The sequence below is a fragment of the Silene latifolia genome, chromosome 2, assembly GCF_048544455.1.
Source record: "Silene latifolia isolate original U9 population chromosome 2, ASM4854445v1, whole genome shotgun sequence".
In the NCBI taxonomy this organism is placed as follows: domain Eukaryota; kingdom Viridiplantae; phylum Streptophyta; class Magnoliopsida; order Caryophyllales; family Caryophyllaceae; genus Silene; species Silene latifolia.
Window position 1 is genome coordinate 168,381,805 of NC_133527.1, and position 26,217 is coordinate 168,408,021.

General features: G+C 39.2%; 3 protein-coding genes across 4 annotated transcripts; all 3 read right to left on the reverse strand.

The window, feature by feature from the left end:
* Nucleotides 1-3,886: 3,886 nt before the first annotated feature.
* On the reverse strand, nt 3,887-8,855 carry LOC141643320 (putative U-box domain-containing protein 50). Of its 2 annotated transcripts, none has more exons than XM_074452432.1 (8): nt 8,737-8,855; nt 7,446-7,558; nt 7,116-7,243; nt 6,581-7,025; nt 6,044-6,184; nt 5,391-5,936; nt 4,416-5,123; nt 3,887-4,208 (listed from the first exon to the last, which is right to left on the reverse strand). In XM_074452432.1, the coding sequence occupies exons 3-8, from the start codon at nt 7,175-7,177 to the stop codon at nt 4,023-4,025; spliced, it is 2,088 nt and encodes a 695-aa protein (XP_074308533.1). In that variant the 5' UTR covers nt 7,178-7,243; nt 7,446-7,558; nt 8,737-8,855; the 3' UTR covers nt 3,887-4,022. The 2 variants fall into 2 exon arrangements, with proteins under 2 accessions (XP_074308533.1, XP_074308532.1); XM_074452431.1 differs by having other exon boundaries at nt 7,661-8,845.
* Nucleotides 8,836-9,990, reverse strand: LOC141643322 (uncharacterized). The gene has a single exon (XM_074452434.1). The coding sequence runs from the start codon at nt 9,858-9,860 to the stop codon at nt 9,216-9,218; it is 645 nt and encodes a 214-aa protein (XP_074308535.1). The 5' UTR covers nt 9,861-9,990; the 3' UTR covers nt 8,836-9,215.
* Nucleotides 9,991-11,123: 1,133 nt separating this feature from the next.
* Nucleotides 11,124-17,383, reverse strand: LOC141643321 (receptor-like cytosolic serine/threonine-protein kinase RBK1). The gene is made up of 8 exons (XM_074452433.1): nt 16,958-17,383; nt 15,962-16,450; nt 13,092-13,352; nt 12,757-12,911; nt 12,591-12,670; nt 12,355-12,496; nt 12,061-12,210; nt 11,124-11,794 (listed from the first exon to the last, which is right to left on the reverse strand). The coding sequence occupies exons 1-8, from the start codon at nt 16,968-16,970 to the stop codon at nt 11,633-11,635; spliced, it is 1,452 nt and encodes a 483-aa protein (XP_074308534.1). The 5' UTR covers nt 16,971-17,383; the 3' UTR covers nt 11,124-11,632.
* Nucleotides 17,384-26,217: the final 8,834 nt, after the last annotated feature.

Sequence of the window (26,217 nt, forward strand, 5' to 3'; positions counted from 1 at the left end):
GATCATGTCGGAAGCTTTGCTAGAATACTTTCAGAAGCTTCCTTGATATCAAGTTGGTTTTGGCTTTCCATTGAAATAAACTAACAGTTTATCTATTGGATGTTCTTTTTTTTATCTTCTATAGTTCATTTGTATTGAAAAAAAAAAAAACATTCTTATTAAATCAATAAATCAAACTCTAACACACATGTATGTTTCTTCAAGGATGGGATATTACTATATCTAATAGGCTTAGCTAAACTTCATCAGTTTAAGTTAGCGGTATATACAAATATCTAAAGGCTTAGCCAAACTCTAACACACATGTAATCATGTATGTCTAAGAAACATAGTCAAAGGTAAACTCTCAAATTTCTATTTCTATTTCTATTTCTATAGCTTTACGAATTACAATGACTCATTCTCAAATATTTAAGTTTCTATGAAGTAAATACTCCCTCCATCCCGGATATTTGTTAACGTATAATGTTTTGGGCTTATCTCAGTCAATTGTTTACCTTACTATTTTAAAAATGCCTTTAATAATGTCAAAGAAGTACAATCGTCAAACACTCAACAACATCCAAAAGCTTAATTAACCGAGTCAAGCATTGACTCCTATATGGCTATATTCCCTCCTTTAGTTTTTTCTCACATATTAACTAAGTTGTTTAAGGTATTTAGTTACGTGTAATCCTACTTTGTAGATTGTTGTTAGCTAGTAATTAGGCTTAGTTAACTTATTTTTAGGTGGTTATTTTTGTATAAATACTTAGCCTTTGTAATCATCTTATACACACTTAATATTATTAACTCATTTGTTTCTTTACTCATTTGTAAAAGAGTAATTAATTGACTCGATAAACTTTTAAGTCTTTAGTCCACCTCTCACTTTTGTCGACATACAGGGCAAATAGAATTGTCACACAATTTATTTATTCAACTACTTATATTATTTAGGGATATTCTACATGGTACCCCTTAACTTTTCGACTTTCTACGTGGTACCCCTACACTTTTTAAAACATACATGGTACCCCTAATTGTTGTCATTATCACTAAGTGCACCCCTAAACTTTATTTTCCGTCAATTAAACTCAGTTTTAGGCATTAAGTGATGACTTGAACATGTAACCAAGCTTGTCATTTATTAACCCATAACATATGGACTCTATTTGGCTCAATATTCATCTCAATCCTAATATTAATTGATATATATGGGCTAAAAAATTTTGGGAAATTCCCACTTGTACCCCTCTGGTATGAGCTAATCCCACTTGTACCCCTACTTTTCAGGAAAGCCCACTTGTACCCTTCAACTTCCTAGTTATTCTCACATATACCCCTTAAGTATAGTAAATGATGAATATTGAGGATGAAGTGTGGTAAAAGGTAAAAGATGAACGTTGAAGATGAAGTGGAGGCATATAAAAATGAATTTGGAGGGAAAAACGATGTTTGTTGGAGAGAAAACAAATATTTCAATTAAAGTATCATATTGTTTACATAGCCCTTAACATCATACGTAAGGGTACTTAACACTTCTTCCCCGCTTCATAACGACAAGCGAGAATTCACTTAACGTCTTAGGTGTTGGTGCTTAGTATTATGATGTTGGAGTGTGGACTTTCCTTAAAAGTAAAAGATGCAATTGAGACTAGTCTATACTTGAGGGGTATAAGTGAGAATAACTAGTAAATTGAAGGGTATAAGTGGGCTTTCGTGAAATGTAGGGGTACAAGTGGGATTAGCCCATAGCAGAGGGGTACAAGTGGGAATTTCCCAAAAAATTTTGACGGAAAATTTATTGATCCCATGACAAATTATCGCGTCCAAAGATGGATATTGAGCCTTAATAGAGTCCTTATATCATGTGGATAATAAATGACAAGCTTGGTTACGTGTCCAAGTAATCACTTAACGCGTAAAACTGACTTTAATTGACGGAAAATAAAGTTTAGGGGTACACTTAGTCATAATGACAACAATTAGGGGTACCATGTATGTTTTAAAAAGTATAGGGGTACCATGTAGAAAGTCAAAAAATTGAGGAGTACCATATAGAATATCCCTATTATTTATTTAGTATTTCAGAGCGTTTCGTTAATGGAGGAGTCTCTCATATGGCTAGACTGTCTTTTTGAAAACTTGAATTCTCTGTAAATGATTGAAGTATAATAATCATTATCCTTATTGACAAAAGGTGCATGCTCTATGTCAATATCATCCTACCATATAAGACGAAAAAGAGAAGATCAGTATTCATTCATAATTGTAACTCAATATGCTTAACGTATTTGTTGAATTTGTATAATTCAAAATTGGAAAAAGCATTATGGTTGCGAAAAGAAAACGTATCAAAAAATATACTCCGTATGTCTTTACGATATGAAAGGGTGCTATAAAGATTTTTTTGTACATATCACGATATCAATATCGTCAATATAAACCATACCTGTTGTAAGAATAAATTATTTAAAGATCTTTCATCCATGAATTTCATCTCATATGCTCAACTTACGTTGTACCTAAAATTTTAACCCAAATTATTAGTACGAAAGATGAAAACTTTATATAAATGGTTAAGAAATACTTGTTGGAGCATAGAAAGTAGGTATACAATATATTTTATCAATGAAAAAACATGCTACATGATGCTATACAAAAATTAATATATACATATACACAATCTGTAAAGAAAAAAAAAAAAAAAAAGTAGTCGAAGCTAGCAATTAAGAGGAAATCATAAAATCTGAATCATGCGTGTATGTCATATGTGTATATATAGTCTTACAATGCTCAACTACAAAGTTTGAATCTAGTTGAACTTCTTGTTTATTTTTTTATTTTTTTTGGCACATTCGTCTTGTTTTTTTTATTGATATTAAGTTTCGTAGTTTACCTAGGACATTATTGTTCTTATCTTATTTCAATTATTTATCTATTATTACTAAATATAAAATAATTAAGATAGTTCGTAAAAGTTGGACTCTCTGTAATCGCTCGGAAAAAGCTTCCTTTATTAATATAGATAGAAGATAGATAGATAGATGAAGGATGAGAAGAAAAGACACAACAGAAAATCATAATCTTCTATTTGCATCAAAGAACGTATAACATTCTACACAAAATATTTCTATATTACGTCTCTGATTTTTGGCATCAGAGGGCACCGTCTTATCTCAGTAGAAAGTTCGATTATACCCGGGCACTGTTAAGGGTCGAATTATTCTATTAGAAAAGCGGAGCCGATTCGGTGCGTTGTTATTATTGTCAATTTCTATTTCGTACATACTCAATCTCTAACAATATTAACGCGTACAAGCTGCATGTCTTCCTGCAGGAACCAGGAAAAAAATAATTAGGATCACAGAGCAATATAGGCGTTACTCCTCAATCTGGTCTAAGATCACTGCAGATATTGGTGATGTTTCTTCAGGTTGATACACTATAACCGATAGCACAAGTAGAAGCCATCGGGTACTCTCTCCTTCAGTCCAGACGTTGTAAAATGTGAATAAATCCGAGCTCCATTATCTAATTGAATAATTGAATATGAGTATGCAGATTACTGTATTTATGACGACAATTTGTTGTATCAGTGGAACTACATTTGGAGGATCTTTACCCTAAATTCATGATTGTCGAAAGTAGAAAAAATAACCCTTATTCAAGATTGCCGATAGTAGAGAAAAAAACTGCTCTTGTATTGTCCGAGTCCACATTGACATGATAATAGCTTTTTCATCGAAAATTTGGTTTGAAATTGAGAATCACACCGGAGTTTTGTAAATCGTTTTTATTTCTCAATCTATAGCATTTTGCTTACAAAACTTAATATTTACTAGTATCAATCTAGAGCATCTAATTCGCATATAAGTTCGTTCGTGGAAAGTGAGAGAAGCTATTGAGATGAATACTATTCTCTTGTCCAATATGACCATCATAATTTCTATATATACCGGCGATACAAATACAACTAGGATATTCTAGCTTTAGTAAAATCATGAATAACTTGTCTAACCTATAATATAGCTAAGATATTAGGAAGTGCTGCTCCGCCAGTCTTCAATGAGAAACCGCAGATTATTGTTAGGAATTAGATGCTTATGATTGAACTTCTGGTTTGTTACAGGAGACGTAGTGTGTCCCATTCGCAGCCACTCTTCTATCGCTTCCAACTCGTATGAATGCCCGTCTGCTGCTATGTGCGGGTTGTCCATCACTACCTGCAATTTCAAATATGTTCGTTACCATAGGATTCTCGATGCTAAGACTAAATTATTTGGATCTTGATCCAAATCCTAAATTCATAGGTCGCGAGAAACTCAAAAGCACTATCTGTCCTGTAGGAAGGGATCCCTGTGCTTCTGCTTTACCTGCAGGGCACCTATCTATATTTAATAGGTTCTTTTTCCCAAATGCTTCAGACATACCTTAAATATCGGGCAGATGAAGATAGAAGGAACATTAGTCGACTCCTCTCCGAAGCACATGCCATCTTCAACTCCCATATGATATTCTCTCCTATTGATTATATCATCGGCCTTCTTCTTCAGCTTTTTCAACTCCTTCGTCACTGAGGACATCGTCAGATCCACATCAGGATCCAGTTTCACTGACCTACATTTCACGGCTAACTCGACAATCTCCTCTGCTAAACTAGAAGGCCAGTCACCAGCATTGTCATCCAATGCCTCAAGGATTGCCTGTTTGTCGATCACAGTTGCCTCACAATCAAGCATTGCCCAGTTCCTCCCAGTAAGGAGCTGAAGCAGCAAGTCTCCAAAGGAACTAACATCAGCTTGAATATAATCCCCATTAGAGCATGGCACAAGCTCGAAAGGATGAATTTTTACTGCTAAGTTCCGGTCTAGGAAGATGCGGGATGGGTTGAGACCAGTCAGACCACCATAGACTATAGGCCTAGGTTGTGCTAGGTGGAGGAAGCCCAAACCTGTACTGACTTGTGCCGCAATCTGGATCCGTTGGTGCCACTGGAGTAACTTGCTTTTTGGCCTCGAGAAAAGAATGTCCCTTAGGCAGCCGTTGTGCATGTACTCGAAAACTAAACATCTAAGCTCCGTGCAGAAGCCTATGAATGATATAATATGTGGATGCCGAGTGTTTGCTAGGAGACTCACCTGCATCAACCCTCACACGTCAATGGAGCAGGTAAGAAGATCTTGTCAAGCATTGGATTTACCATTGCAAACTATTTTTTTTTTCCGTGTAAAAGGGGCCAATTCACATTTTTTTGATGATGAACGGTTTTGAGCCACGTCATAAGTACCACCCCTAAATGTCGTGCCAAACTAGATTCTTATCAGATCTAACCATTCCCATGATTACCCTGAATAAAACTTTTGTAAGCCGAAAATAAGATGAAATCAGTAACAATCGTTTCTTACCTTAGCTTGGAACATTCCTTGAGACAAATCAACATCGGGATCAATCACCTTGATAGAAACAGACAACCGATTGATCCTGCCTTTGTAAGCACCTCTCCAATCCCTACCACAGGTCAATCTCCTGTACTTAGCAAAGTTATCTGTGGCAAGTCTGACCTCCTCCACACTAAATTCCCTGAACCTGCAGCTCACTGGATCACTACCAACCTTTGTAGCCATTTCAATTGCATCCTTCTCTTTGCAAAACTCAATCCTTCGATGAAAAACATCCCTCTGCCTCCTCAGTTCCTCAATCTCTCTAACTAACTCTGTTCTTGCAGTTGCACTGTGCTCTAGCTGAGCCTCAGCTCCTAGCTTTGCCAGTGAGGAGACTTGCAGCTTGCTTGAGAGTTCAGATTGGAGGTCGAGCAACGAGGTAAGACTGTTCTTGCTCTCTTGTACATCAGTCAGGATTTCATACAGCTGCTCTTTTGTATTGTCTATTTCTTTGGTTATGTCGTCTCGTGCTGTAATCTCTTCAGTTATATGAGCTTCAAGTTCTTCGATCTAAAACACATATATAAGCACCAGGACGTCAGCTAATATATATTTTTTGATGCCACAGCCCACAGGAATTTGAACTATGTCACTTGCATGATGTTCTGAGAAATTACCCGGTAATTGCACAAACAAATAGCCCATAAAGCTTTGGCTTGTCTGTCTATTTCAGCCTTTGTGCCATTTTTGTGAACCTCGGTCATCCGCTGTGCGGCTTGTATTTCCTTTTTCAGAGCCTCAATTTTAACACTAACATCCTGCAATTTCAGAATCTGTTCATGTTTCAAGTGACACCAAAATAATCTATTACGCTTCGCAAGGCCGATATAATACAATGGGATCTGGTGCGTGACCTATTGTCCACTATACCTCAATTTTTACCACTACACCCGGACATCATTCATTAGTGCTTCTGATTCATAAAAAGGGTGAATTTTATCTGAACGTTATGTTAGCGGGCTGGGCCGGGTCGGCCCTTATGTTTGACAAGCCATTATCTTCCCGTAACTACTCTTGTGACTAAGCCAACAATTAATTTTTATTTATTTTTTGGTGCAAGGGAGTTATAAAAACGATAGGATGCTGGCGGGATTTGAACCCAGGTTATAAGAAGAATAAAATTATTGTACGAGTTTGTAGCTGCTGAAACATACCTCTACGCAATCAAGAATGTTTTGTTCACTTGGATTATTCACACTTGACTCATCATTCTCAACATTCTCTTTACCTTTCCTTGAGTTTGACCCTAACAACTCCTTCAAATACTCCTCAATTTCATGCTCATAGGTTTCCCATTGATTCACATTCCTTGAAACAGGAGAATCGGAATCAACAGTCGTCGTGGATGCCCTGGAAGAAGGGCATATTTGGGATTTCCCATGGCTGCTGCTGTGATGCAACATCTTTCCCAACCAATCTTTCAAACTACCCTTTTGCTTCAGTTTTCCCATAACTACTCCTTGCTCATCCTCTATGTGCCCTTCTTCATTTTCATCCTTAATAACAACCAGTTTCCCACTACATAAGATGTATAATTCGCAGTATTCTGGCTTGTTTCGCTGTACGTAGAATGACCTGCTAATCGCGCTCTTTGATCTCCTATTGATCAGAAAATCAATTAATTCCAAATTCTTTATAACTCGAAAGAAGACGAATTTACCAAGACGAGTCTATCTGTCTATGACATACCCTGATGGGGATCTCATGAAAATCATACCCATGACCAACTTGGTTATTCTATACTTGTTCATTAAGTCAACCACGATGCTCTGAATTGGTTCATCTTGTTTATCAATCTCTTGTACCTCTGTTTTTACCTGAGATAAGAGTAGTATATATATTTACAAAAAAGTTTGTACAATTTACGATCCTCACTTAGCTGGTAAAGTCACGAGGGCTGATACTTTTATGATATGGTTCGACAAATTAATGAGTTGAAACAGAAGTGGATAGAAATACAATTATACAAGTCAAAAGTGGATTACAAAAAAGCAATGATGATAGTAAAAGGTGAGATACCTTTCCACAAAAAGCTATGTATTTGGAAAGAAGTTGATCAATTTTCTCTCGTTCACACTTCCTTAATATTTGTAATTTATCGTCACTTACTGAACTCGCAGGCAGCTTCCCAACTACAACAAACAATACCACTTTAATTAGTACAAGATGAAGATGATTACGGGTCGACTAACATGAACCGTCAAAAAGAAGCCAAATTGAGGTTCTAGACTTACATGGGGTGTAAACAAAATGATTGGAAGAAGAGGTGGTGATGAAAAGAATGATAATAGAGATAGGATGATGAGATTGAGAAGAAGAAGCCCATTTCTTTAAAACCCAATTTAAAGTCAAAAGAGCTTCTTCTTCTTGCATTTCATTTCCTAATGCTACATATATTTTCTCATGGACACCAATTCTTTCTATATTTGACATTATCTTGATACAAACTTTGTTATGATCTCATGAAAAACAAGTATTAAGAATAATAATGAGATTAAACTAAAGATGATAGAATTTATGAGGTAATTTGGAGTTTGGGTGTGAATTCTTGCTTCGTACCGAAGGAAGTAGACTTGAGAAGAGAGAGAGAGAGGGAGAGGGAGGGAGATAGAGAGTGAAAGAGGATGATTGGAGGTTTGAAGGATTGAAATTTCTAGGAATGGTTCTTTTGTTTGGTTGTTTGACTATGTGATGCTTACATATCAACTTTCTTTGACTTTTCTTCCTTTTATTTTGTTACTCACTAATCATCTTTATGACATTGTCATCTAACAGCTATAAGCCACACATTCTTGGTTAGTTGATTGCATCAGTCATTACTTGTTTGTGATGATATTAATATGGCTTATTATGATAGTACAAATTCTCATTTGTGATCGGATAAAATTCATCAGAAGAGACAAGTGGGAGGGACAAGTAACAAGTGAGAGGGCAAGTGGGAGAGAGTGGTTATCTAGATGAGATTACAAGCTTATGACCGTCACAAACAAGAGGAACTGGATTGCACAAATTAATGATTGAGGGTGGAGTTGAATAGATATTTTATTGTAAGGAAAATGTATACAACCTTAAGGGTTGTATTTTAAGGTTTCAAGAGATCAAAGAAGTATGTATGTGTGGCCTAAAGAGCCGTGTTAACATAAAGCCGGGAAGAATGGTGCAAAGAGTGGATGTCGACTAGGCAAAGAGTGCAGAGAAAAAAGAAAGCCAGGAGGAATTGTGCGTGGAGCGAAGATGAATGTAACGATTGAGAGGACGTGGTTTAGCGGTTAAAATCGTAATGTGAAATTTTAAGGGACCGGAGACTGACCCCGTATTTTAAATGGTTTAGGCCTGAACTGAACCGGTTAATCCAGCCTCTGTCCGAATTCCGCTCTACCTGGTAATATGCGCACCCTAACATCACATGTAAAAGACACAAATTCATCAATTCCAAACATCATCATACAAATATCATGTACACTTTTGCTCAAAACACTTAACTAAACATGCCCGATTCAACAACCATCTTAGTGTCTTACACAAGAATTAAAATCATCCTCAACTCTTGACTCACACACTACACCGACTATACACACTACACACTACACACTACACACTACACCGACCGACTAGTGTGTAGTGTGTAGTCGGTGTGGTGTGTAGTGTGTGGTCTTAGACCTAATCGGACATACACGATTAACCTCAACCGTCTTACACAAGAATTCGCTTAAAACCATGCTCACCTCTCCACTCAGACACAATACACAACCCTAGAGGCTACTAGGCTATAGTCAAAAAGTCGAGAAATCAGGACGACTTAAACCGGTCCAACCCGTCACGAGCCAAAGCAGAAGCCGGATCCAAAACAAGAGCCTGATTGTACGCACCAACAGCCTCATCAACCATCCCCTTAAACTCATAACACTGACCCAACAAACAAAACGCCTTACAATTATCCCTCGTCAACTCCACCGCCTCAACCAAATCCTCCAATGCCGAGTCAACCCGCCGCCGCTTATTAACCCCAATCATAATCTCCGCCCTCTTAACAAGCGCATCACCCTTCTCCCTCGCCGACAACGACTTCACCACCGGCGGCGCCAGCGCAGCATCAAGCGCCTTCAACGCCGCCGCGCGGTGTCCAAGCTGATCAAGCGCTAAGCCGCGTAGGATATGCGCGGCGGCGTCTCTAGGCTTGAGTAATAGGGCTTTATCAGCTTCGGATAAGGCGTCTTTGGCTAAAGCGGAGGAGGTTGCTTTGTTGCGGGTGGATCTGGATCGGCTTAAGAGGTGGGCACCGTTGAGGAAGTGGCGGTTGGATTGGATGGAGGTTCGGTTATTGGTACGGAGATTGGATAGGGCTTTTTTAGGGAGGTTGTAGATTATGAGGAAGATTGATACGGTTAGGGTTAGTAGTGCTGCTTTTATTGCTGTTTCTGTGTCCAATTCCATTTTGTGTGATTGATTGATTGAAGAAGAAGTGCTGGTGGATGGTGGTGGCTTATTTTGAGGTGAGGTTTTGTTTTGGTTATATTGTTGTTGCTCGCTTCGGTCCGATCCAAATATCCAATCTTTAGGTGGTCTTTAGAGATCAAAGAATCGAAAGAGATTGTTTTAAGAAAATAAAAAAGAGGAAAAGTTATTTGCACGTGAGGAAAGACATGACTCAATAAACTTAATAAGGAAATGTGTACGTATCCTCAACTATTTCATTTATTTATTTATTATCTTTCTCCTTTTCTGAAAAAAAAAAAACAAATCTTTTATTTGACATAACTCTTTACGAGATCTTCAATTGGAAAAAAATTATCATCTGAAATCTTAGTCAGGAGTTATGATCCGTCAAAGTTATTTTACGGAATCAAACTAACGAGAACTCTCAGTTAAAAATTCCATCTTGATGAGATTTGGTTTGGAAATAAAATCGTAAATTGTGACCAAAGTTACCCGGTCAAAGTTTTCGGTCTCTATGTACTATACTACAAGTACTATGTAGTGTCCAGGCAGGAAAGAATTAAAGAGTGTTACAAAGTAGATCACGATAGCCTAAAAGTAGACCTTAAGCTAAAGTGCTAAAACAACTCTAACGAGGGATATAAAGTCGGTTATTACTGTATGTGTTATCATTGGTGATCCACTGAATGCGATTAGAATCGTAGCTGGTGATTTTTATAATTGCTGGACATTTTACCATTTCATATAAATTCGTAATACTCACGTGTTTATAATTCTTGGAAAAAATTCATAATACTCACCTTTTGTCCTCTATGTCACATTTAAAAAACCCCATATTCTATTTTTTTCTTCAAATTTCTTCCAAACGATTTAAATGAGACGAAAAATAAAAGAAGGATTGTAAAATGTCAATTTAAGATGGTTTTAAGCAAGATTTTTTTTTCGTGGGTAGACCATGCGGTTTAGCCAGGTTCGAGTCAGGTAGGACCACTAGGGCGGTAAAGCTCTCCCTCATGAGTTTTAACACTGTTGCATTCTCAAGTCTCAAACACGAGGTGTATGGTTAAGTTAGAACAACCCCTTACCAGTTGATCTAAGTGTTCATAGATTTTTAAGCAAGACTTGTTAAACTTGTTTAATTTGATATTTCCTGACTCAGTGGGAATGAACCGGGAAATAAGGTAAATGATTTTAGAGGTTGAAATGGATTTAGAATTCATAAAGTACTACGAATGTTATCCTTTTGAACGTTAGGGAATAATTGCTTGAAATCACTGCTCAATCATATTTATTATCAAAGACATAGATTTGTACAGTATGAATTGCTTCAGACCTGAAACCATGCTAACTCTAACAATGTAGATAGCAGTACAATCCCGGGCCGCACTAGTTACACTATTACTTTCTTCCTGGTGACTGGTGAGAGGACAATGAGATCTTGATCATCGCTACTCATTGCCGTAACCACAAAAACACTTAACTTTCTAAACCTTATGCCCTTTACACTTGAAAACTCCTACAGCTTTGCTCCATGGGGACAGTCACATGCTAAGCAAATTAAAAGTTTGCAGCATCGACATTGTCCTCTGGAAGCGAAGGATAAAAAAGAGGGAAACTATTAACACTCCATCTGTGGCTTCCGACACTCCTTTATGTGAGACTATGAGGGTGAAATAAATACCCGATGCTTTTTTGAGTGCGAGAAGGCTTTGGGGAAGTAGTAATGAGTAATATCCCCTCCCAAAAAATATGTGAAGGAAAGAAATATGTCATTCCATGACCAGCTCCATATGGCGATTGAGATCCTGGAGGTAGTTCGAGCAAGTATAATCTTCAAGGTCACAGGCATCCAGTAAAATTGACCTTGGAGCGGTAGATTCTTGCTTCATCAGATCAAATGCTCCTCCTTCTCCCTTTAGTAGCTCCACAACCTCGTTCAAATTGTAAAACAAAGGTCTTAGTAGGTAAACATTACCAACACAATAACAACATTTTCCAAACACCTTGATGGTACGCAGCCTTACCCTTGCATTTTTGTGCGCTTTAATAAACATGGAGAGATTGATTCTAGAAGACCCATAGTAAAAAAAAAAAAAAAAACGCGCAGTGACAGTGTGTCACTGCTCTGGTATGCTCAAGTTTAGTGAGGTTGTGTCTAAAAATGCAGGAGAGAGGTGAAAACAGAGAAATATAGTACTTTGTTCATGTAAGGACGGTTGCTAGCTGTGTGATTAATGCACATGGATGCTATCATCATTATGCGCTTCATTTGCAGGGTGTCATAGTTGTCTTCCAATTTAGGATCCACTAGTACCTCCATGTCCATTGAGTCCAAGAACGGTTTTGCCTGTCGTTCAGAGAGAACGTGGGGGGTGAGGAGGGAGTCCATCAGTTCTCAGGGTTGTCAGAAGGAATTGAAGTATTTGGGTTGGTCTCAAATGTGAAACAATCTTGATTTCACATGTTCTAACAGATAGTTCAGATAACATACCCATATCACTAGGCTTTGTCGAGTGGCGTCAATAGCCACAGCATGACGACCTGTTATGATCTCCAGCAATAGGACACCATAAGCGAATACATCTGTTTTCTCATCAGCAATTCCATGCATGAAATACTCTGGTGCTAGATACCTGAAAAAGGAAAAAAAAAAGCCAAAATAATTGAAACAGCAACATCAGGTGTCTGAGTCGGATAAAGTATGCAGACGGGATTTTGTCATCGTACCCAAATGTGCCCTCAATCGGGAACACTACATGATTAACCCAATTCTCTGGGAGCCATTTTGCTAGTCCGAAATCAGAAATCTACATTGCACATATGAAATATTTTATAAATTTGGCATGACATTTAATAAGCGGAATGGAATGTAAGTATGAAACTAGTGTGTTACCAGTGGCTCGTAGTTTTCACTAAGAAGTATGTTTGAGGCTTTGATATCTCGATGGATGATTCGCCTTTGGCATGTGTGATGGAGATAACTCAATCCTTCGGCTACCCCTAGAGCCACTCTGAATCTTGTTTGCCAATTCATACCGCGTGATGAATCTGCAGTTTTATGGTCACAAAAAAAACTTAAATGGGACGGGTCTTAAATGTGAGACTAACTCATTACCGTCTATTACAAGGCTCAGTGTTTGGGTTGTGATTTGATCATTTACTGTAACAGCAATTTAATTTGGTAGGTGACATTATATGTGAAGAAGATAGAGACGAAAGAAGGATCACCTTGGAGACAAGACTCGACACTACAGTTTGGGGCGAATTGGAGGATAAGGTAAAAACCGGCTTCAATGCCAAAGCCGATAAGTTTAGCAGTATTTGGGTGGTCGACATGAGCAATGATACCGAGTTCTGACAAGAAATCAGCAGTCCTCTCCTCATCTTGCTTTTCACCCTTCTTCGTTAGCCTCTTCACAGCTACAACAGAACCATCAGGTAAACACCCTTTATACACTTCTGCATGCCCTCCTTTTCCTAGCAGCCTCTCTGTCCATCAATAGTTTTATCATTAGATATATTACATGAAACCTCATGTGTATTGAAAAGGAAACCTGACTTCATTAATCTTGGCATATACTTGAAAGGAATTCTATGCAAATGTTTTCAATGGCCGACTTGGTTTATAACCGGACATAGTACTCTGAACTGGCATACAGAAAATACTCAAAACTCTTAATCAACCTACATTCTTACTCCACTTTATTCCTACTTAACAGTTAACACTGAAGCTGAAGCTGGAACCTTAACTTGTGGTCTTCTTAAATACTGTGTTGCTTTTAGTATTTCTTACAGTTACATTACTTATTTAGTTATTTTTCTATTGTCAGAAACATAAAATAGTACAGTAGTGTTCTTGATGGAATTTCCTTAGAGTTCAGGTTTTTATTCTGACTAGAAATCTTCAGCGACTAGATGGTAGTCCGACGTAACTGGTTTGATTGTCATCAGGTTTAGCTTCTTTAGCCAACCAAAAAAACATTATGAGATTACCTGGTGTTATGAGAGCTCTCGCATATGGTGAGCTAACAGGTTGTGCAATAGCTGGTCCGGACAGGGAAATTGGACCAGATAGGGATCGGAATCAAAGGGACCGGAACTGGAATAAAAAATTGCAGTCCAGTCACGGTCCAAACTTTTTAGGATTCCGGTTTTTTAGTCTGGATCGGTGTGGACTGGAATTAGTATTTTAACTCGTTAAATTCTGAAATTTTCACTACACATAGTTGCCAAAGATAGTAACCAAAATTAATATATATATTTATTTTATAAACACAAGTGATATAATCTTTGACAGTTTTAAATTCAAGACAAATAGTGTCATATCTTAAGGAAGATTTATTGTTGTTTTAATTAGTGTTGATGGTTTAGGTATACTATTATGGGTCAACTACTCAACTTAATGTAGTGTTGGTTGAAGTTAATTTCATTGGATGCCTAGTCACAACTATTTAATCTCTTCACATAAATCACATTAACATGTTGTGTGTCTTTCTTGGCCCACTGAGAAAAGGCAACTTCTCTCTGTTTATACGGCAATGACTTGTTTACTTGTTTGCTTGCCATGTTGCAAGCTACGCCTCAAAACTAAACTGCCCAAAACCACATGAATGCTCTCTTTGTAGCCCATTAAGTTAGGCACATTTAACGTCTCATTACTCATGTCTAAGTTTTTCAAATTTTGAATTAGGATTAATGGATGAAAATACCCTTTAATATTGCACTTTTTAAAATCTAACACCTTATAAAAAGTTTTTTAAAAACTTAATACTTTTAAGGTACCAAAATGTGAATAAAGTGCACATTAAGGTATTAAATTTTAAATTTTTTTTCAAAAGGTGTTAAATTTTAAAAAGTGTAATATTAAAAAGCATTTTTATCCATTGATCCTTTGAATTATTATTTTTTTGTTTAATCTCTTTGCCACGAATACGCTCATCGTTAATCACATGTATCTATGTTAGTAAGCACTTCCCGCAACCAGTACTATACTCGGAGCATCCATTTTGAACTAGGAATAATAAGTGTTGAAATATACGTATCCAATGCTTCGAAACATAAGCATTAAGTTTGAGTGACAAAACATCACTACTACTAACATGATCATGATGTATACATCTTTGTCCTAATGGCACTTTCATTTTCGTATACCGTCATTAGTGTAATCATCATTATAATACTCCGTATTTTGTTAAACTGCCTTAAACCGAGTTCAAAAGTTGTTTTTATCTTACGTCGTTTATTTTGTTATCAGCATTGTTCATTGGTATTAACATGGTGGTTTTTGATAGGGTGATGCTGACAACTGAGCCCAATGAAACTCTTTTAATCAACAAAATTAGTCAATATGTTGATGTAATAAGGTTGGTGAAGATAGATTAGTCCTCATTGTATGTTAGCCTCCATTATCATTATTAGAAAGCCCGCCTTTAATGACTTGGACATTTTTCTTTGTTCCTATGTTAGTGGCGTATTCAGTGATCTTAAGTTCTTCAAAGCCCTCAAAAATTAAGCGCACAAACACCACTTGTGCTACATGACTGACTCTTGACATAAACATGTTAGATATTTTAAATTATGTTAAGTTAACTGACAGTTGCAATAACATGGAAATTTTTCAAGAACAAAAATAAAATCTGTCAAAGAGGCACAACCGCACATGTAAAACACAATTTTATAACCAAGCCTAGTTGACATAGAAGACAACACAGTTGCTTGGAGTAGCAAAGTGTAGAATTACTTGTTACAATTACAAACATAACACACATGTACACGTGCACAAAGGGAGCTACTCTTGCCAAACACATAAGCTTGTTTAAAAGTCAACTTCTTTTTAATACGGAGTAGTATTATGGATATTATTTTGTTACTTCACCTAAACCATTACTACTTGGACAATCAATCTGCTCGTCTAACCTTGGTTCTAAGCTAAGGTTAAATTCTATGTAGTAGTTAATTAATTATAATAAAACGATGTGCAGTGAAATGTGTTTTGTTTTATCATCATAATCCAAAATCAAAGAACATAATAAATTAAAATTTGAAATGATAGTAGGAAAGGAAGATAAGGCAGTAAAGTTAAAGAATGAGTTTGATACCAGGACTAAAATGATCAGTAGCAGTAGCAAGTTCAGAATACCCAAAATTCCTCCAAGAAGGCTTAGGCGTGGGCAACAGCCTACAATCGATACCATCATCGCCACTTCGAATCCTAGCCAATTTCTTACAAATGCTCTTGGCTGAAATGTCATAGCTGTTCAACAGATTAATGGTAGTGCTTGATAATTTCCGAACACCCGATTTCTTCTTCACTGTGTGAATAAACCCTTTCCATTGCGTTCCTAAACTGTTGTCGCTGCTATTACTATTGTTATTATCATCGCTTCCATTTTTATCGATTGAAGAAGAATCCCAATTATTGCTGCTTGTTGAGCTCATTGAAGTCGACGATGAATCTGATGATATCGGAATGTCTAGTACTCCTCTCGGTGATGCTGATGGTTCGCTTGTTTCTATTTCCTGTTTGTTTAATTCTATTTCCATCTCATCTCTTTCTGCTCCCTCATACTTTTCTTCAATTTGTTTTTCTTACAGGACAAAACAACACATTTTAGAAACAGAGCACCCTTTATTTTCCTAATGCAAATTCTATGGTAGAAAAAAGTGACTATTTTTGGGTAAATGACCTTTTTTTGGGCAAATGACCATAGTGACCATTTTTATTTTTATGACTGAAAAATGACACTTTTTTTTTCAAAGTGGTTGTTATTTACCATTAAATGATCACTATTTACAAAAAGTGGTAACTTTTTTTGCCAAAAAAACGCGAAAAAGACCGATGTACAAGAGAATTGTCGTTCTCTTGAAACTTTTTACCATGCAAATTTCTTACAAATGTGTCAAAAAACAATCATAATGTAATGAATTTGAACTTTTTACCATGACGTAAGGGGTCGGTCAGGTAACGCAGCCTAAGACCGTTTTTGGATGACTCGTAATAAAAATTACATTAACCGACTACTACTTATTGCATGCTAAAAGCGTACATTCTATGAAAATGATCATTTGATGGATAAAAACGATGAAATTTTTACCTTGGGCAGTCATTTTATGGATTTTATTTCCGGGTTTTCTCCTGGAAATTCTAAGAGCTCTCTTAATGTTTAAGGGAAACGAGAAGAGCAGCAAGAGAGCTCCTAGATGATTAAGGAAGCCGCGGAAAAAAAATCTCAAGTCGTAAATGGTGATTAACCCTTTAAATGCCGCGAAGAGACCTTGGATGAAGAAGAGGAAAAAAAAAAAAAGATGGAAGCCAAGAAGAAGAAGAGGGAAATAAAATAGGAAAATAAGAAAATAGGAAAATGATGCTTGAGAATGAAAAGGGTATATCTTGTAAGGTTGGTTATTCTTAGGAAGAGATAGGCAAAGGTGGGAAAAGTAAGATTAACTTGTGATTATAATTTGGAATATGTTTTTTGCTATATTTATACTCTTCATTTTATTTCTCTCTATCATTTAATGTTTACATTATTATTGCACATTTATATTGCTATTGTTGATGATGTCTCATTCAAGTTTTGGCATTCTCTTATTGGGGGATTTGGTATTTCATCTCCATATACTTGAAGTCTTGAAGATAGGGCTCTAAATGATCTGAGCGAGTTCGTAGAGCCCTCAAAATCAGCTCAGTCATAGTTCGGCTCAAAATCGGTCAAAATTGATTACGGGTCTATTTCGAATCAAGGTGGACCAAATCTAAGCCAATTCCAAGTTAAGTGGAGCTTGAAATCGGAAGCTCGTTTAACCTCATTTATTATTATTACTAGTTTGAATGTCCGTGCGTTGCAACGGGGTAATTAACTTATTTATAATGCAAAAAAAAAACATAAATGTTTAATGTTTACATTCTATGTCTAATGATTTGTTTACATATTATTAAAATATCTCTTTCAAAAAAAAAAAAAAAAGATTAATATATACGTGGGTTAACTCTTATTTAATCATATAATCACCCCCACCTTATACTAATCTTTCGATGTGGGACAATTCTACTATTTATAAGTAACATACTCAGAATTACACCATCTTCTTTGCACTTAGTTCGACATTCACCAGATCCCGAATACCGAATACGGTTAATTGTTACTCATTATATCTAATAGTTATATTTAAATTTAATAATATGATCAAGTACTCTCCATTAATATTTGTCGTTGTTTTTCTTCATTTTTTTTTATCATAATTGAGATACGGAAATTTCTTGTGGTACTCCTTAATTTTGTCAGATTTTCCATGTTGCCACTACTTTTAAGAATCTGCCTATAGTATCCTTGAGGTTCCATTTTTTTGCCCATGGTATCCCCATATAAAGGTTGTTAAATGGACGTTAAGTTTGATGGCGTGACAATAAAATAACAATTAAAAAATAATATCCCCTTTATTATTTTATTGGTACGGATATCTCTCTCTTTTAAATGAAAATTTAGTTAACTATATCATTATAATATTGAAATTTCTCATGGTAACCTTGAACTTTGATAGATTACACGTGGTACCCCTAATTTTAAGTTTCTACAAATGGTACCCCCTGTGTTCACCTTTTTCTTTCCTAGAATACCATTTGACAACTTTCGTCATAATGTCATTACTCCTATGACTTTTGACGCCTTTTTCTTTTGTTATCGTCTATTACACAAACACTTCATCACCTAATTCTTAAATCCATATTTTATTTAATAAACTAACATTTAATACCTAAATAATAAAACACAAATAGCATGGCATGCTCAATTACTCATCTAGTTACTCATAGGAGTAACGGCGTTATGAAAAAAAGTAAACACAAGGGTATTATATGTACAAACTTAAAATTAGGGGTATTATGTGTAATCTAACAAAATTCGAGGGTAACATGAAAAATTTCCGCTATAATATTAACCATTTTATCGATCTTTCTCCCACCTAAAAAAATGTTGCAACTTTAAAAATTAAACATTTAATTCAAGATTATGTTTAAAGTTTCTTATATAATAAGTATACTTTAAGAGATTTAATATATTTAGGTGATACCTAAGTTCCAAGGATAAATCCTATTTATAATCATGGGATCACCCCACCTATGATAATCTTATGGTATGGGACAATTCAACTATTTATACGTAGTATATATTTATCACACCTACATTATTTTTCAATGCGAAATAAATAACATATTTAAAAGTACACCATATTTTTTGAACCTAATTCGACATCCAACCCGATTTAATAATAAGCAAATACATCTATTAATATTCATCCGTTTTTTTTGGTTTTTTTTTTATCATAATTAAAAAACGTGCAAATGATATGAACCTATACTCTAATGATAGAATTTTTTTTAACACAATTTTAATTAATTATTTAAAAGTAGTATATTTACCACACCTACATTCAATGTGAGACATATAAAATCTATAAGTAGAAAATATAATGATATAAACTTTTAAGAACTCTCTAAGACAATACTTAAGAAAATCAAAAGATTTTGGGTTGATGCATAAGTTCCAAGTATGCCTCCTATTTATAATTATAAAATCACCCACCTTATACTAATCTTTCAATGTGGGACAATTCTACTATTTATATGTAGTATGTTCACCACACCTACTTATTTTCCAATGTGGGAGAAAACATACCAAAAAGTACACAATTTTACATATTAAGAAGTACACCATCTTTAATATGTGCAAATAATATGAAATTTATACTCTAATGATAGCATTTTTTACCACAAAGCTAATTATATTATTTTCATAATTTTTTTAGCGATATTTTTTTACAAATGAAATGTAAATGTTTGATATAAAATTGGAAATATCAAAAATTAAAAGATTCTCCACTTTATATTTTTTTAGCGATATTTTTTCATAATAATTAAAAGATTCTCCACTTTATTTTTTACATCAAAAATTATACTTTCCTAAATTTATTTTTGATGATGTGGACGCTCTCAGATCGCTCGAAAAAACTCTCTTTTATATATATACTAGATTTAATGCCCGGGCCATGCCCGGGCCATTTGTAATATTTTGTCTCTCGAACCAACGTTAAGTTATAAAAATAGCCAATACAATTATCAACTCTCATCTACAAAGGCTCCGTTCTTTTGTTCTTTTAAGCTGAATGAAGCTATACTGAACTGAATTGAGTTAAACTGAGCTGAACTGAATTGAAATTTGCTCAGATAAATAGAGCTGAAATAAGCTAAGTTTAACTGAACTGGAGTGAGCTGAATAAGAGGTGAAATTAAGTCGAAAAGAACAGGCCCAAAGAAGCCCGATGCAAACTCTAACTTCAAGTTGACAAAAGTACTTATCCGAATACATTTATAATTCACTAAAAGCTCTCGAATCCCAAAATAACCGAATTACACACCCTGACACACTAATGTTTAGCTCGTTGACTACTCGTAGTACTTCTCTCCCAAATTAGACAAATGTTCACTAATACATACTTGCCTTACAGGGATCCCACATTCTTTAACGTTTTTTTTGGGGTAAGGACTAAGGAGAGCATACACTAAATGTGAGTATAAATTTATATCAAATTTTACGACTTTACCAATTAAATTATCTGATATGTACACATTTAAATATAGACTCAAGCTAATATATTTATTTCATATAAGAGAGAAAGATGTAGACTATTACTGATGGGGCATATTCTGCACCGCTGACCAAGTCAACATATTGAGCAAGGTCAAAGATATCCACAACAAGTCAACGACTCAGACAGCTTAGCCGATGCAACCCATCGGCCTGTCACCTGGGTCTCGGCCTGGTAACTGATCAGCCGGGACACATATCCGCGTACTCATATCCAAGACCCTCGGCCGGCCTGCCATGGGTCCAGCGGCCGAGGGTAGAACGGTCTTTCCACCTGCTAGCCACTTGGCCACTTGGCCACTACGTGACAAAAGGTGAGAGTCTATAAATACTCCTCAACCCTCATTGAGGAAAGGATCCACAATTAACCTAAGAATCACTATTCATCTGGTAATATCTTCCTTATCTCTCTACAATACATCCTTAGCCGAGTAATAACAACTTATCCCACTAAGTTCACTGACTTGAGCGTCGGAGTGAGTACGCTTGGCATTATGCCAAGCCCTCAGTTCGTTCATTGTTGCAGGAGAGGCCAAGAGGAACGATAGAGACGTGAGGAATCCAACTCGAGACATCATTCTACAAGCCACGGGTGGTAACAATACTTGCTCTGGAATTACACCCGGAACAATTGGCGCCGTCTGTGGGAAGAGACACTAGAAGCTAGTCACATTCATTCCCAAACAAAATACACACAAAAACCCACCCCGAAAGCCAAGAAGATGTCGAAAGAACAAGAGGCATTCGTGACCGACGAAACCGAATTCTACCAAGATGATACCGTCCACGAATCTGGAGTTGTGCAACCCTCCGCCGGTCAAGTGATTCAACCGGAGTACGGGATGCCAATAATACCAGACACTCCGCTGCCTGCCGACCAGGTCACCATCATGGGACATGTGGTTGACGTAGCAAAACTGAAGATGCTCCTGGACCTAATTGGGAGTACGCCGGCTCACACTGTCACGCCGACAAGAGCGACGGAAACCGTCCAGGAGACCAGGGCCCAAAATGTGACCCCCAGAAACTTAAACGGAGCATTAGGAGAAGCTGACCCTGTCAAGACACCGGGGGAGCCCAAAGTGGTCGTGGTGAACCTAAGTCCTTCTCGCACTCGTGAGAAGACTGCGTCGCCGCGGCACGAACGAGGCACACCCCGGAGGAGCGAGAGAAGCCCAACTCGTCAGAGTTGGAGAAGAAGCCCGACTCGCCAGAGTCGGAGGAGAAGTCCTTCTCGCTACGAGGAGAGAAGCCGGACTAGGAATGCGAGGAGCCGATCGCCGCGCGTCGTCCGACATGTGGTCAGGCAACCCCTCAGCGCCTACGTCCTTGATACTCCGGTGCCGACTAAGCTGAAGTTACCACCTATAGCATACAAAGGGGAAGGTGACCCGACTGACCACGTCGAGGCTTACGATTCTCACATGTCAGTATGGGAGCAACCTGATGAGGTTTGGTGCCGAATCTTCCCAACGACACTGCATGGGATGGCACAGAGTTGGTACAAGGGGCTGCCCGACGGGTCGGTATACTGTTACGCCGACCTAAAGGACGCATTCTTAGCCCAGTATTCCTGCAACAAGAGGAGGGCCGTGGAGACATCGGACCTCCTGACTATCAGACAGGAGGGAGGCGAGTCTCTCCGGAGTTATGTGAAGAGGTTCGACGCCAAGGTTCAGCAAATTCGTGAGCTGAACAGCGAACTGGCAGCCTTCGCGCTAATGAAAGGCCTCCCAAGAGGAGACTTAAAAGACGAGCTCATCAAACGCGGCGGCCTGACCTTTGACGCCGCCAGAAGATTGGCTGATCAAGCCATTAAAGTGGAGGACTACCACAAAATCTGGGTAGGCCCCAGCGGGGCCGACCACTCAGAGAAGAAGAGCCACCGGGAGAACAACCCGAATGAAGAGCGCCGTGACAGTAATAGGTCACGGTCTGGCCAGTCTGCCAGGAAACATGACTCGACGGGCGCCGGGGGGAGTTCGGCACCGTACTACCGGAAGAGGTTCAATAATCACACCCCTCTGGTCGTATCTGCCGCCGAGGTCTTCACCCTGAGCAAAAACGAAGGTCAGAAGTGGGAAAGGCCCCCTAGGGCGAGAAGTGACGGTGACACGAGCCAGTACTGTGAGTACCACGGCCACACCGACCACTTAACAAACGACTGCCGGCATCTGAAAAACGCCATTGAAGATCTAATCCGAACGGGAAGTCTCGGCAAATACGTAGCCGGGGGCCGAAAAACAGATACCGACAGGACAAATAAGAAATCCGTTTCTGAGCGAGTAGGAGTAGTCAATGTCGTCATCAGGGACAACGAGAACGGTGGGTCCGCTCATGGGCACAAACGGCACCTGAATGAACCATATCAGGCCATCAACTTTGCGCCCAACACAGCAACCCCCGCTTCCAACATCCCTGACATGACCATTGGGAAGAAAGACTAAGAGGGAGTCATCGCCCCTCACAGTGACCCACGTGTGGTCCACCTAGACATAGCCAACCACTTGGTGAAGAGATGCCTGATTGACACGGGCGCCTACACGAACATTATGTACAAAGAATGTTTCCTCGACCTCGGTCTGAAGGTTGAAGACTTGAGCCCCTACAAACCGTTGTACGTTTTTCGGGGCCACTGGTACCCAGGGGATCAATCAAGTCGCCAAGTAATGTTCGGCGAGGGAAGTGCGGCCAGGAATGTTATGTCCGAGTTCGTGGTTATTGACGGCTCGTCTGCCCACAACGCCCTCATAGGCCGGGTCACTTTGAGCGAAGCCGACGCTGTGATGTCCATCCGGGCCCTAACATTAATGTATGTCTCGGACCGGGGGGAGGCGCATAAGCTCGTCTCGAAGAACAAGGAGGATCCCGGTTTATGGGAGGTTTACGCTAACGGCCCCTCCACGACGAATAGCTCGAAGGCCGACATCGTTATTATCAGCCCAAACGGAGACGTGTTTGAGCACGCCTTGAAGCTTACCTCATTGGCCTCAAACAATGAATCCAGGTACGAGGCGGTGATAACCGGAGTTGAGCTAGCTAAAACCGCCGGGGCAGAGCGTATCATGGTGAAGACAGATTCACTCTTAGTGACCAACCAGATCAGAGGAGAGTACGAAGCCCAGGACTACGGAACGATAAGGTATCTAGTGAGGGTGAGAGCGTCGCCGTAACTAAAATCCTTCCGGATACAAGTACACCCCAGATCCGGAAACGACCGGACCATCGGCATGGTCGAAGGAGCAGAGACCGAGGAGGTAGAGATTGATCCGGGCCGCACCATAACCGTCGGTGTCAACCTGGAACCAAAATTCAGAGCCGACCTCCTGGACTCGCCGAGGAAAAATAAAGATGTTTTCGCATACTCGGCGGCCGAGATGCCAGGCGTGAGCCGGGAGGTGATTGTTCACAAGTGAACGTACTCTCCACCGCTCGCCCAAAGAAAGAGAGAATAAGGAACTCCTCGGCCGAGAAGGATGAGGCCATCAAAGCCGAAGTAGATAAATTACTAGCGGCGGGTTTCATCATGCCTTGTACTTATCCTGAGTGGTTAGCCAATGTTGTAATGGTGAAGAAGTCATCGGGGGCATGGAGAATGTGTGTAGACTTTACCAACCTTAATAAAGCATGCCCCAAAGATTGTTATCCCTTGCCTCGAATAGATAGTTTAATCGACGCCACGGCGGGCTACACCATGCTGAGCCTGCTGGACGCCTTCTCGGGGTATCACCAAGTATTTATGGCCGAGGAAGACATGCCTAAATGCGCATTTATCACTGCTAACGGCACATACATGTACAAAATGATGCCGTTTGGTTTGAAGAACGCCGGAGCAACGTACACAAGGCTGGTGGACAAAGTGTTCCAAAATAAAAAAGGACGAAACATTGAGGCTTACGTCGACGATGCTATTGTAAAAAGCAAGTCCGACAGCGAGCATCTGGCCGATTTACACGAGACATTTTGTTCACTAAGGAAATACAAGATGAAGCTCAACCCAATGAAATGCAACTTCGGTGTACGGGCAGGTAAATTCCTAGGTGTACTTGTCAGCGCCAGAGGCATAGATGCCAATCCGGACAAAGTCCGAGCAATCCTAGACCTGCCGGAACCAAGGAATCGAAAAGAGGTTATGATGCTGACCGGGAGAATGGCGGCTCTCGCCCGTTTCATCTCTCGGTCAGCCGACAAAAGCACCCCATTCTTCAAAGTGTTGAAGGGGAACAAAGACTTCAGCTGGGGGGAGGAACAGAGCACAGCTTTCAAGCAACTGAAAGCTCATCTTCAGACTCTCCCAACTCTGTCCAGGCCGGTGCTGGGGGAAACGCTATACCTATACATAGCAGTTACCTCGGCCACGGTCAGTGCTGTGATCATCAGGGAAGAGGATAAACAGCAACACCCAATCTACTTCGTCAGCCATACGCTGTTGCCCGCCGAGAGAAATTACCCACTAATTGAAAAAGCAGCCTTCGCCGTCGTCGCTGCCGCGAGGAAGTTAAAACCCTACTTCGACGCACACCCCGTGACGGTCCTAACCGATCAGCCATTGGAGAAAGCTTTGGAAAAATTCGAACGATCCGGTAGGCTCATCAAATGGGCAGTGGAACTCTCTGCCTTCGGCATTCAGTACAAACCAAGGCCTTCGATAAAAGGGCAAGCACTTGCAGATTTCCTGGCCGAATGCACATATCAAGAAGAGCCAAACCCAGGTGTATGGGAGGTTTACACCGACGGCTCCTCCATGACGAACAGCTCAGGAGCCGGGATCCTTATCATCAGCCCAAACGGGGACGAGTTTGAGTATGCCTTGAAATTCACCTTCTCGGCCTCGAACAACGAATCCGAATACGAGGCGGTGATAACCGGAGTCGAGCTAGCTAGGGCTGCTGGAGCAGAACACATTGTGTTGAAGACAGACTCACTGTTGGTTACTAACCAAATCAGAGGGGAGTTTGAGGCTCGGGACGACGGAATGGTAAGGTACCTGGAAAGGGTAAAGGCCGACATAGCGAAATTGAAATCTTTCCAAATCCAATGCGTTCCCAGATCTGAGAACAACCGGGCCGACGCTCTCTCAAAACTTGCCAGTTCAACCATCAAGAATATCAGCCGAACCGTGCTAGTGGATATCAGGACCGCTAAAAGCATCACTGACGCACTCTGCACGGTGGGCAACATCGAGGCCGTGACAACGTGGATGACTCCCATAATAAAATACAAACTTGCAAATGAGTTGCCGGAGGACCGCAATCTATCGGCCAAGATAAAGAGGATCGCCGCCAGGTACTTGTTGTTTGAAGGAGAATTATACAGAAGGTCCGTAATAAGACCACTTTTGAAATGTGTCGGCCCGTACCGATGCGAGCTAATTTTTGAGAAATTCACGAAGGCATCTGTGGTCATCACATGGGGGCAAGAACGCTGGCCCACAAAGCTCTCCGTGCCGGCTACTTCTGGCCCACCATGCTTGCGGATTCCAAGGCTAAAACCAAGAAGTGCACGAACTGTCAAATGCATGCTCCGGTAATACACGCTCCTTCCCGGGACCTACAACCGGTGCTTAATCCCCTCCCTTTCGCACAGTGGGGGATGGATATGCTAGGGCCATTCCCAACGGCCTCCGGAGGAAGGAAGTTCTTGATCGTCGTTGTTGACTACTTCACCAAATGGGTTGAAGCGGTAGCAGTACCGGCAAAAACCACATCGGC